Genomic DNA, 12,850 nt, shown 5'->3' on the forward strand with positions numbered 1-12,850 from the left:
AACAGCCAGGATAGGTAACACAAGCCCAATGCTGGGAGGCCCAGGCATGTGTTCACCAGCCCTACGAAACGATAGATTTCCCAGAACGTGCTGGGAAGGTGTGTGGAAACACAGACACAATAACCAGTTCTCACTAACAAAGAAAAAGGTGATTTCTTCACTCTGTGATGAAAACTCAAATTTAGGCTGTGTGCGTGAATTCCTGGTGTTCCTGCGTTCTGTGTTGGCGGGTCTTGGAACACAGGTGTGCCCTGTCAGACAAGGTGTGCCGTGTCAGACAGCTGAGAGCTGCTGCTTCCCTGCCTCCTTACGGGGTGCCTCAGACCCTGTCGGCGCTGCCAGCTCCCCTGCCTCTCTCCACCAGGGGACTTCTCATTTCACTGGCATGCATTCATCTCTCTGAGACTCATGCCAGTTGTATGTATGTACAAATAGTGTACAGCTGTTATACTTCAGCACCAGTTATTTAATGACCTACAGCCCTGGATAAAATGCTGCAAATTCTCCCCCTCTGCTATGTAGTGCTTCTAAGGCCTAACTCTTTACAGTTTTGGAGAGGGGGGGATGTTGGCACTAAATCAATTTCATTTAATGGAAGTGTATTTAGAGAAGAAAGAATGAGAGATTCTTCAGGTCTGATGTTGAGATGCATGTCTGCTAACGCTGTAAGCATACGGCCCCTCTCAGAGAGAGAAGGATGACATCACCCTCTACCACCGCAAAAGAGTCCGATTGCTCAGAAAACTTTATAGGCAATACTAATCGCCTCAGATGACTCACATTGGGCGGAGACATTTCTCAGGTATTTTGTGATGAAGCTGTGATAGGTTGAGTTGTTTGAAATCTTTAAGTATTCAATGTACCAGTCCCTGTTTCTATACATCTTCTCCTCACAGTTTGGAAAACACAGTAAGGTTTATACCAAGCCAAGATAGTTTCTATTTCAAAAATCTCTGACATAATCCGAGGTATCTTAAGTCCAGAACCTCTTAAAGTGGTGTTTTCCTACTTTCTGTAAGTCAGTGGGTCAAATAGGTCATGTGGGGCTGATCTGTTTCGAATCAGCCAAGACAGCAAGAGAAAGCGATCCAGTCCCCCCATATCCCATCCTATCCTACAAAACACTACTGCAGTAGTGGTATGTCATTCAGGATCTGTCCAGGTATGAGAAACATTCTGTTTTGCTCTCGTCTTTGCTAAACTGTATGGACAGACCCTCACTGCAGGCCCTGCTGTGACCCCTGACCCCGCCCGGGTGACTGGCTGTGCTCTGTTTACAATACAGGGGGCTCCTCCTGGTGAGTGCAGGGGCCAGTGAGCCCTCTGCAGCATGCTCCCTCCTGTGTGCCTGTGTAAAGGTTGTCCACAGGGAAAAGTCAACACTGGAGTTTCTCCCTCACCCCACATTATTCTCTAAATATGCGATACTTTAGAAGATCGCCAGTGATGTCACCTTGTTGAGATTCCTGCTCGATAAGATAAGACACAAAAACAAACACTAAAGAATCCCGAAACCATAAAATCCCTTCAAACAAGACAAGAGGGCGAAACTCTAAACAATAATCACACAGTCACACCTGACTAACTCCCAGCAAGGACAGTTGAATTTCGTCAGAATGTTCCGTTGACACAGGTGATGAACGATAGACTTTTAGAGTTAAAAAAAACAACCTTTGACTCGACCCCACAGGCAAATAAAGCTCGGAGGCCTCTGGGCTTCCAGCCTGCCTGTGCCGAGGAAATGAGCAGTGATCCGTTTGTGCTCTGCACAGGGGGCGCGACACCCAGCCATAACAATGTGATTACTGGCTGCCTGCTAACAGGAGACCCTGACTCGTCTGTTGGACACCCCGGGTTCCTGGCAACACACCCCGGGTTCCTGGCAACACAGTCAGACTGCTGTCTGTCCGGTCAGCATGTGGGGCTGTGTGGAAGTGGCCGGGTGCAGTGTGTGGTGGTGTTTCTCTGAGCTGTGCAGTGTGTGGTGGTGTTTCTCTGAGGGGTGCAGTGTGTGGTGGTGTTTCTCTGAGGGGTGCAGTGTGTGGTGGTGTTTCTCTGAGGGGTGCAGTGTGTGGTGGTGTTTCTCTGAGGGGTGCAGTGTGTGGTGGTGTTTCTCTGAGGGGTGCAGTGTGTGGTGGTGTTTCTCTGATGGGTGCAGTGTGTGGTGGTGTTTCTCTGAGGGGTGCAGTGTGTGGTGGTGTTTCTCTGAGGGGTGCAGTGTGTGGTGGTGTTTCTCTGAGGGGTGCAGTGTGTGGTGGTGTTTCTCTGAGGGGTGCAGTGTGTGGTGGTGTTTCTCTGAGGTGTGCAGTGTGTGGTGGTGTTTCTCTGAGGTGTGCAGTGTGTGGTGGTGTTTCTCTGAGGGGTGCAGTGTGTGGTGGTGTTTCTCTGAGGTGTGCAGTGTGTGGTGGTGTTTCTCTGAGGGGTGCAGTGTGTGGTGGTGTTTCTCTGAGGTGTGCAGTGTGTGGTGGTGTTTCTCTGAGGGGTGCAGTGTGTGGTGGTGTTTCTCTGAGGGGTGCAGTGTGTGGTGGTGTTTCTCTGAGGTATGCAGTGTGTGGTGGTGTTTCTCTGAGGTGTGCAGTGTGTGGTGGTGTTTCTCTGAGGTGTGCAGTGTGTGGTGGTGTTTCTCTGAGGTGTGCAGTGTGTGGTGGTGTTTCTCTGAGGTGTGCAGTGTGTGGTGGTGTTTCTCTGAGGGGTGCAGTGTGTGGTGGTGTTTCTCTGAGGTGTGCAGTGTGTGGTGGTGTTTCTCTGAGGTGTGCAGTGTGTGGTGGTGTTTCTCTGAGGTGTGCAGTGTGTGGTGGTGTTTCTCTGAGGTGTGCAGTGTGTGGTGGTGTTTCTCTGAGGGGTGCAGTGTGTGGTGGTGTTTCTCTGAGGGGTGCAGTGTGTGGTGGTGTTTCTCTGAGGGGTGCAGTGTGTGGTGGTGTTTCTCTGAGGTGTGCAGTGTGTGGTGGTGTTTCTCTGAGGGGTGCAGTGTGTGGTGGTGTTTCTCTGAGGGGTGCAGTGTGTGGTGGTGTTTCTCTGAGGTGTGCAGTGTGTGGTGGTGTTTCTCTGAGGGGTGCAGTGTGTGGTGGTGTTTCTCTGAGGTGTGCAGTGTGTGGTGGTGTTTCTCTGAGGGGTGCAGTGTGTGGTGGTGTTTCTCTGAGGTGTGCAGTGTGTGGTGGTGTTTCTCTGAGGGGTGCAGTGTGTGGTGGTGTTTCTCTGAGGTGTGCAGTGTGTGGTGGTTTTTCTTTGAGGTGTGCAGTGTGTGGTGGTGTTTCGCTGAGGTGAACTGAGCACCACAGCACCGCACGGGAGACGAACCAGGAGGCTTTTTAAGAAGAATTTTTACGGGTTTGTTTTTGAACAAGTTAGGTCATACCACATTCTCAGAGGCTCATCTTAGCTTGCAGGGATCACTTGGTCGACATATAATTAAGATGCCTTTTCTTATCTTGTTATGCTCCACATAAGGTATGTTTCTAAACTGACACATTTTTGTAAGGCCTTCGTCAGGTAGTAACTATTGTGAATTGCTCTAAGCTTGTTTGGGGACTGTCTTAAGTCCTGCAGTCTTTGTATACACATTTTTACGTGATTAAATGACCTCCACAACGGTTGAAACTTGTTTCAAAGACAACAATGACACAATTCCAGAAAAGTTTCCCATCCCGCCTCCCTGTCGTCAGTGTCTGTGTAACAGATCCTGGCAGACTTGTAAATGAAATCATTTGGGATTATGTCATTGTTCAACAAGACAGTGACAACTCTTAAGAAAAGTTCTGAGTGCACACTTTGTTTTGCCTTAAGATGAAATGAGTCTAGCTTCCTGTGAATGGCCTCTGTGACCGCAGTTAAGAAAACTAAAGACAAGTACAAACATAACATAACTGTACAACCGACTCACCGAGCTCTAACTGAATGAGTGTTCAGTGCGTGTGGCTGTGTGCGCTTGTGAAAGAGGCCACCAGGCCGGCAGAAGGTATGTGACTCAGAAGGTGTGACACATTTCCCCAGTGGCGGGAAAGCTGCAAGGTTTTGCACCTCTGATCCATCACAGGGGTCAAAGGTCATGAGTCTTCTCGTCTTCCAATGATGTCATGCTTTCAAGTCTTTAGCAGCCAGGTGTCATAATTAACATGGGGGTTTCAGTGGGGAAATGAACTACCGAAGGGGTTCCTAGGTTCCCATTTGTTGGATTAACATTCAACAGCGCCAGCAGAACTGTGGTTACAGACTTTTGCCTGAAGTAGAACAGAGCAGTAGTGACTTTTATTCAGGACTTGATGATTTATGGAAATGTGGGGCCAAACCGTACCAGACACAAGCGGGTGTTTCCAGTCATATACAGCTTGATATATAACCTTACACTGAAACACTTGATATATAACCTTACACTGAAACACTTTCCTTTTACAGAATCAGAATCTGATTTATTGCCAAGTAATTACACATTTCAGGAATTTGTTATGGTAGATTGGTGCATAACAATAAAGACAGTAAGTAAAAATGTAGAGAAAGATTAAACAAGTACTGTAATAAAACAAGTACTGTTTTACACCAAAAATACTCCTGTACACACTAACCTCAGGTGTGAGGGGTTAGACCCAGGGCACTTCCTCTCCTGCTGATCACACCTGTACCAGCTGCCCTGCCCCTGCTGATCACACCTGTATCAGCTGCCCTGCCCCTGCTGATCACACCTGTATCAGCTGCCCTGCCCCTGCTGATCACACCTGTACCAGCTGCCCTGCCCCTGCTGATCACACCTGTATCAGCTGCCCTGCCCCTGCTGATCACACCTGTACCAGCTGCCCTGCCCCTGCTGATCACACCTGTACCAGCTGCCCTGCCCCTGCTGATCACACCTGTATCAGCTGCCCTGCCCCTGCTGATCACACCTGTACCAGCTGCCCTGCCCCTGCTGATCACACCTGTACCAGCTGCCCTGCCCCTGCTGATCACACCTGTACCAGCTGCCCTGCCCCTGCTGATCACACCTGTATCAGCTGCCCTGCCCCCGCTGCAGCAGCAGACCTCTGACAGGCAGCGAGCCCAGGCTTGCCTTCCTCCCCCTCCTCCTCCCCCAACTTTAGCATACAGTAGAAGGACAACGAATTAGAAAATAGGTCACTTAGAATGGAAACAGATTTGGATGATTGAATAAGGCATTAGTAATCCTGGTGATTTCAAACCAGTCAGTGAAAGATTAATCACCTCGTCTGAGTTAGATGTCTGACCTGTGCCTAGGATGACATCATCCTAGAATATCGATGAAAGGGAAAAGATTTGGTGAGGGCCGTGAAGTGTGGTTGGACAGCATTCAGTCCTGCCTGACTCCTCACCCCAACGTCCTGAGACGGAAGCCCTGTTTTCTTGCTGGGTCTGCCTATTTATACAGGATATAGAAAGTGAAATGGCACATTGATCCAAAAATGTGAATGTTTCCAGCTGACTCGGACTGTACACGATTTGTGCCACAGAGACAAAGTCAGCATAATGACAGAGTGACCCAGATCCAGCTGCATTCTGACCTCCCCTTCGAGCCCTCTTCCTCGCTTCCTCTCCCCCGCACCAGGCTGCTCTCGCTGCCCTGGCTGGTGAGCTAATGCTGGGATGACAACACAGGAAGGAGAGGGAGAGCAGGGCCTTGGAAGAGGGGGAGCAGGGCTGATTTAGCAACTTGAAAGTTAAAAGCTGTAAAAAAAAAGACCTAATGGACGTAAAAATGACCCAGAGATAAAAGCAGCATGTGTGGCTTGCTGGAGGGTCAGAGGTCATGCCCCGAGGCTCTGAGATAGACTTTTAGAGGCTGTGGTAAATCAGAGAGCCTCCAGAAACAGATGGGGTGATCAGGTGGTGACACAGCGCCTGGGACCCATTAGCTTCCTATTAGTGACCTGAACTGCTGTTAATTGGCCCAAGCCAAATGGATGTGAGAGTTGTAATACGACGCCAACCGACCAGTCAGTCCTGCTGTTTTTCTGCTTCAGGCAGACAGGCTGTCTCTCACCACAGACACACGGACACGCAGACACACAGACACACCCAAAGCTTCGTCCCAAGACGCGGTTTACATATTTGTTGTGATGAATGGGTGTTATTGCTCACTGCTGACTCCGGGTGAGGCACATGTGTGTCTGTTGAGATAAACACAGGGGGATCTCAACAGGGGGATCTGGTGTGTTAGCGATGCTCTGCCGGGACGCCATCGCTCATCCTCAGCAAGCAGCACATATGTTCCTGAAACAGATGTCCTGCTGACAGGCTCTCTCCAAGCTATCCCACCGTCCCTTAACTTAACAGCCTCATTGTTTAGAAACGTTCTTGGGCTGTCTGCCGAGGAGGCTGGAGGATGATGACTCAGGGAATCCCAGGAATAAAGGAAGGGCTTTGATGAAGAAGGAAAAACCAAACATGTTCTCATGAGGGTTGAAACAGTGTTGTTGTTCTGTGTTCTCTCCAGAGTGACGGCCCAGCGGAGTGTGGAGGACGCCGAGGAGGTTGAGAGGGAGCGCAGGCGGAGGGCGCGGGAATCCTTCCGCAGAGGCAGCAGCCCCCCCGGAGGCGTCTCCCAGGACAACGGCACCCCAGCTGAGGACGGCCTGTCAGTAGATCCCTACAGCGCTGCTGAAAAATTACATTCAATAAAAACTCACCAGAAGTCGCTATTGGCTCTCTGAAAAGTCGCTATATTACGTGATGATGTCATGTATAGAGTCAAACTTTAGATCTGTAGATGTACTTAACATGGAAGAACAATTACAGATATAACATATCCCACTTCTATAAACACTGGGAACGCTTGAACACTAAGAAAGGTTTACGTGACGTCATTCATAAATTGGTACAGGTTATTTTGTTGCTGCCTAACAACAAAAACGGAGATTGCCAAAGTAGCGGAAAGTTGCTTTGTGTACATCATCACACATAAATCACTCAATATGGGATTGCAACAACACTTCCCACGCCTCCTGTTCTAACTGTAGTTCTGAGATTGAGAAATGATCATCGAACGTAGCATCAGGAGTGTTCGTCAAGTTGATTGTTCCCAGCTGTGGTAACATCAACCTAGCCTGTCACAAGGGTGCTAATAAGCTAGTTCTCTCTTTCTGGCCATATATCCAAGGAAGTTTATGATACTGTTCTTAGTTGTTTTTTTTATCCATTAGGAAATGCCACTAATCTTCCATCGTCTCCTTATCCCTTCATTTACATTCCCTCTCTCTCTCTCTCCCTCTCTCTCTCACACTCTCTCTCTCTCTCCTTTTCCCCCAAGTGTAGCACACAGCTGCCTTTTCATTACACAATCTTTAAAGCATGTTTACTAGAGTGTCTTGGAGAACTACTGCCATGTCATAAAGATCTTAGAGTAGTTGCCACTTTTTAATCTCCAAAACGTAATTATGGACAATTTATCCGACACCTTCTCCAAGTGGTGAGAAAGAAGGAGCCAAAGAAGCCATATATTGAATCAGAGGCTGTGCCTTTTTAAACTGTGGTAACTTGACATGGGGTAGTCCCACTGTAGTCTGTAATTGTGGCTTGATCATAGAGAGGCTTGGGAAAATTCAACAACGGTTTGGAAAGCTAGCTGTTTCCTCTCTGCACCCCTGGGGGATAAATGGTACTTTGCATACTGGTTCAGAAGATCAAATGATTGTCATGTCATCACTGGCCGACTGTAAGGTTGTGTCCGTGACAACCAAGCTCCGTCAACACTTCACGACCAACCAGATTTGGATCTTGTTCTTTGTTTTGAACCTAACCACAGTCCTGTTGTAACAGTTCAAACGTACCGCTCCTGCAGGTGTTGTTTAACTGCCAGCCGCCACACGCCACAGGTCGGCATAAACAACATTTACATGACTTCAGACCTAAAGCATTCAAACGTTGAAAAGCCTACTTGCTCGTTATTCCTAATTAGCCATAGAAGTTGTAAAACAAACAAGTTGACATATGCACATTAGTTTACTTTAGTAGCTAGCTAAACAGCTTAATCATGTTGGGAATGCCAGTCGCATTCTTAACATCCAGCTCCTGGCAGGATGAAACACTTTCATCCCAGGACTTTTAAAAATAAAGAATGGGTCCATCGTTGTGGCAGTGCTAGTAGTTATAAATAGCATGCTTCACTAATAGAGCTCTCTGTAGACTGTCAGGCAGTGGAAGAAAGCAGGCGCGCATGTTTGGAGTTACCCGTGGTGACCCTGCTAAAGGTCACACTGGGAAAATCTCTGTGGGAAATGGGGCTTTCTTGTAGCGCTACAAGAAGAGTTTCCACAGTTTTGAAAAGCAGGTGTTTTGATGAAACCAAATAGGGTGTGTAGGTTGATGTAAGTTGTTCTGCATATTTTGTGTGTTGACCAGAAGCAGTTGGTTCAATATTAGCCAATAAGAGGGGCCTGGGTAGCCCTACCGTGAAGTGGAAAAAAGCACTCAATTGAACAGTGACTGACAGTACAAGGCTTGTGGATTTATACTTAATGAATACATAGCTAATGAGTAGGCTGCATACTAAATTCTAAGAGAATGTAATAATATTCAGAGTTAGCGGTGTGTAAAATGTCTTGTTCTTGCACTGGCCTAAACTCTAAGGTGTATGGTTTTGGAACATAATTTCTGATTAAGAGCCAGGGATAAATAGGAAAACATGGCACTCTATAAAACACATTATTTTAGTGCCACATAAAAATGCATTTTGGCCACCACCCCAGTTTTAGGTTGGAAAGGGAGGGAGGGCTATTATCCAGTTGTCTATTCTGTGTAGTAGGGCTTCTATATTTTTTTACGTGTAGCCTAGTGACCGTGGGGCCTGTTCCATAAATCGAGTTATTCGGTAAAGTCTCTTTATGAAACAGGCCCCCGGAGTGTTTAGATCTCACCAGGCCCTTTCCCCACTTCCTGAGCTGTCGACCTGGGAGAAGAGATGACGGTAAACTTCCCCGTCTTTTCCAGTCTTACCACGCCTGTAACTTACCCCACAGCCGGCGTCAGCGAGACTACCTCGTAGCCTAATGCAAGCATCGACTTGTTACAGGAAGTAGTCCAGTGCCCGTGTGGTTTATATTTTAGACTGTGACGGGTTTTTCTAGTTCTCTTAGCAGAGAGGATATATAGCTATGCGTTCTCTTGTTTGTTTCCATTTTTCTAATCAAATAACTATTATCCTAGCTAGGTGAATAGCGTCGTCGGTGTCACGGGGGTCGTTAAAGCCATATGTAGCTAGCTAACGCTGTGGTGTGGTGACGGATAAGATAACCCACATTTTTATTTACCTGTCTTGACGGCCTCCTCCTACAACCCTAACCTCTCCATGACTCTTTGCCCCCATGTTCCCCTCATTTCATGGCGATGTGAGAGATATAATGTTCTGTGATGATGACTTGAATTCTGTGTTGCCCAATTAGTTTATTGCAAAATTCATTCGTGATGTAATCGCTAGTTTTGTGAGGCTTGTTGCTTTGTTTCAACACACGCTAGTCCATATGGCGGCAAATGCGTTTGTTGCGTTTAGACTAGTTATTTGTTGTGAATAGTCCTCGGGGCAGGTGCAATACACCTGGCATGTGCAATACACCTGGCATGTGCAATACACCTGGCAGGTGCAATACACCTGGCAGGTGCAATACACCTGGCATGTGCAATACACCTGGCAGGTGCAATACACCTGGCATGTGCAATACACCTGGCAGGTGCAATACACCTGGCATGCAGTGGCGAAAATCTGCTATCAATTTTTTTTTGGGGGGGGGACAATTAAATAGACATTTTTTCAAGAGCAATTCCTGAGGGTGACACCAAAATGACTTCTGTAACACATAACCTACATTGTAATATGTTAAATGTATATTATTAATATTATTTAAATTTCCTTATGTTTACACTGATTTATTGGGGGGGACAAATCATCTTTTTCCCAGGATGGGGGGGTCATGTCCCCCCTCTCCCCCCCGGGATTTACGCCTATGCTGGCATGTGCAATACACCTGGCAAATGTCAACTTCCTACAGGATCTTGATAATCGTGCCACAGACATACACACACAGACGAAATATTTGCCTTAAATACTTTGTCATGTCTGTGGTTCATCTGCCTGTCTATACCATGCCAAAAACCTCTAGTGCTGAACAAACTAAGGCCTAAAACCGTTGTATGGTATTTACCACGTTAGCACAACCTAAACTAAAACACAGACACACCTCCTCACGGCCACAAGCAGGGGCAGACTGGGGGGAAAAAGTGCCCCGGGAGTTACTGTCAGACCGGCCACTCAATACACGACGCGTTGCCCACTCAATGCATCGCACGTATCGACCAGTCAGTGGCCTACTTGGAAAAATACCCATACACTTAACACTTAATTATTTTGGATTATTACAAAGAAATTACATCATATATATATTTTCTTATGTTGAACTTCCAAAGTCCGTAAGAACACATTTCAGAAGACACTTCAGAACATCTTTGAAAAATAGTCACCATGAGTGTAAATACAGATCGCGAGGAGGAGTATAAAAATCAGTCAGTGATTTTAGACTACTAAAGGTCTTAGAGCAAATTATACGTGTTCAAGCTGTGTAATATGGAAAATAGTTGGAGGTGCCGGCGATGTCAGAGGGAGGGCCGGTTGGTGATGGAAGTTTTGGACCATCCCAACCCCGTCGGCCCACCCCCGGTATCCCTGATGGCCAGTCCGCCCCTGGCCACAAGCCACTATGTGGTGAAATCAGGTGTTAATCTCCACCCACCTCAAACCTCTGTGGTTCCAGTTGGGTATCATCCAGCCTAGCCTCTGACAGCACAGAACGCGCAACAACAACATGATGAGTGTCCACAGACAGCTTGCTCACTGCAGCTGTTTCCTCGTGTTGTGTTTGATGTGGAGGCAGCTTGAGGTGAGCTGTGTTAAGATCCAGCCGTGTACGGCTCTTCCTGTTATTCACTCCTGCTGGGCACGAGCTGTGTGTGGTCACTGCTAATGTCTGCAGCACTGCTGTTTTGCATCCATCCCAAACTTAAATACATCAGGTTTTATATTGTTTTATCTGTTTGTTGAGCTTGGTTGTTAGCAGTGGTTTGCCTCGCAAAGTTATTTTGTTGACAAACCAAACGGCCACCACAAGTTCAGTACAGTCCAACTGCTCAAAAAAGGAAACCAAAGATTTAGGTACCATCAGCTCATCGGAAGCATCTCCACATCAAGCTACGCTAGGTGTACGTGAACGCTAACTGTGTGCTATCTCCTGTGCCTGAACGCTAACTGTGTGCTATCTCCTGTGCCTGAACGCTAACTGTGTGCTATCTCGTGTGCCTGCCTCAGGTACGACGGCGAGCTGAAGACAAGCAGCTCTCTGGAGGAGGATGAGGGCTTCAGCGACTGGACCCAGCGCCTGGAGAGACGGCGGCAGCAGCGCATGGAGGAGCTGGGGCAGGGGCAGGAGCGGGGAAAGGAGGCGGCAAGCAGAGAAGCTGAAATGCCCGAAAACACCCTCTCCGTCACGGACACGGCCGCTACGCGTCTGCAAAGAAAAGCCAAGGAAGGGGAGGAGGATGAGGTGAAGACATTGACATGGAAGGAGGGTGAGAAAAGGAGGAAGGGAAATGAGGAGGATAAAGAGGAGAGGGGCCGAGGGGGAGTGAAGCAGAGAGAGCAGGAGGAGGTGCGAGTGGAGCAGATGAGAGTCCTAAAGAAGAAGGAGAACCAGAGACCGGAGGTTGAGGTAAGGATATTCCCTGAACAGCATTCAAAGATCGGTTGAAATTCCTACATCTCCAGTTAATCAAAATCATGGGATCGGAAGAAGTCTGTTCTGGGAAACTACCATCTCAAACCCATCATGTGACTCCTCCGTCTGTGAACCTCCAGGTGAAGGAGAGAAGACAAGAAGTGAAGGTGTCCCACACATCGAAAGTGTTTGTGAATCAGGAAGCCAAGCACAACACCAATGGAAATGTAGCCACAGAGGAAGTGACATCACACCTGGTAAAAACCAAAAGGACTTCCAGGTGAGTTAGCAAAGAAAACAAATCCCTCGTATCGATGTGTGTGTAGAGAGGATCTACAGCACATTCTGCAACAAAAATCTGTTATTTCTCCCTCAATCAACCTCTATTTTCTCTCCAGTACCTCCACCGGCCACGTGGCCCCAGCAGCAGAGCTGGGGGAGGCTGAGGAAAGGGCGATGATTCTGGAGACTGAGCAGAGGCTGGAGAAGTTCAGACGCTGCCACCAGGAGAAGGAGAACCAGGAGCTGGAGCTGCTCCGTCTGAGGCAGGCGGAGGCAGAGCAGGAGCTGGAGGAGCTGAAGAGGAGGAGGGAGGAGAGGCGGGAGGCCAGGGAGGGAGAGGAGCGCAGGAGAGGGGCGGAGGAGCAGCTACGCCAGGCCAAGGAAGAGGTGAAGGAACACAGTCTGAAGACACACACAAATATAGTTGGGTTTCATATAATATATCATCACGAAATCTATTACTTATTTGTATAATTATGAATATAATATGATTCCAAATCCTGAGGAAGAGAACCACATCTGCACAAGCAGCCCTGGAGAACAGGAAGGTGTAGCGAGCGTTCAGTCTGTCTGACCTGTGGGGGGTGCTGTGTCTCAGGCGGAGAGGAGGAGGATGAAGGAGGACATTGAGCGGAGGAGGATGGAGGCGGCAGAGAAGATGAAGACGCTTAGTGCCTCTGGGGAGGAAGGAGAAGGGGTGTTCAGCCCTGTCAGCCACACGCACAAGGTAACACTTCCTCTGCACCCAGAGGTCTGTCACTGACTGGAGTTAAACCTAACATGGCTATCGTGTATTTCTCATAATAATCATGCTTTAAATATATTTAAATATGATAACTATCATATACATGAACTGTATATGTATG

At 47.8% G+C, this 12,850-nt stretch overlaps 1 protein-coding gene across 1 annotated transcript in view; it reads left to right on the forward strand.

Moving 5' to 3' along the window:
• The window catches only part of lsp1a (lymphocyte specific protein 1 a), a 29,553-nt gene that overhangs the window by 1,332 nt on the left and 15,371 nt on the right, over positions 1-12,850 (forward strand). Inside the window, exons 2-6 of the mRNA XM_062460955.1 lie at positions 6,440-6,580; positions 11,297-11,696; positions 11,843-11,982; positions 12,101-12,371; positions 12,583-12,711. Coding sequence (XP_062316939.1) covers positions 6,440-6,580; positions 11,297-11,696; positions 11,843-11,982; positions 12,101-12,371; positions 12,583-12,711 — 1,081 coding nt within the window. The remainder of the gene's footprint in view (positions 1-6,439; positions 6,581-11,296; positions 11,697-11,842; positions 11,983-12,100; positions 12,372-12,582; positions 12,712-12,850) is intronic.

The sequence above is a fragment of the Osmerus eperlanus genome, chromosome 5, assembly GCF_963692335.1.
Source record: "Osmerus eperlanus chromosome 5, fOsmEpe2.1, whole genome shotgun sequence".
Lineage (NCBI taxonomy): Eukaryota > Metazoa > Chordata > Actinopteri > Osmeriformes > Osmeridae > Osmerus > Osmerus eperlanus.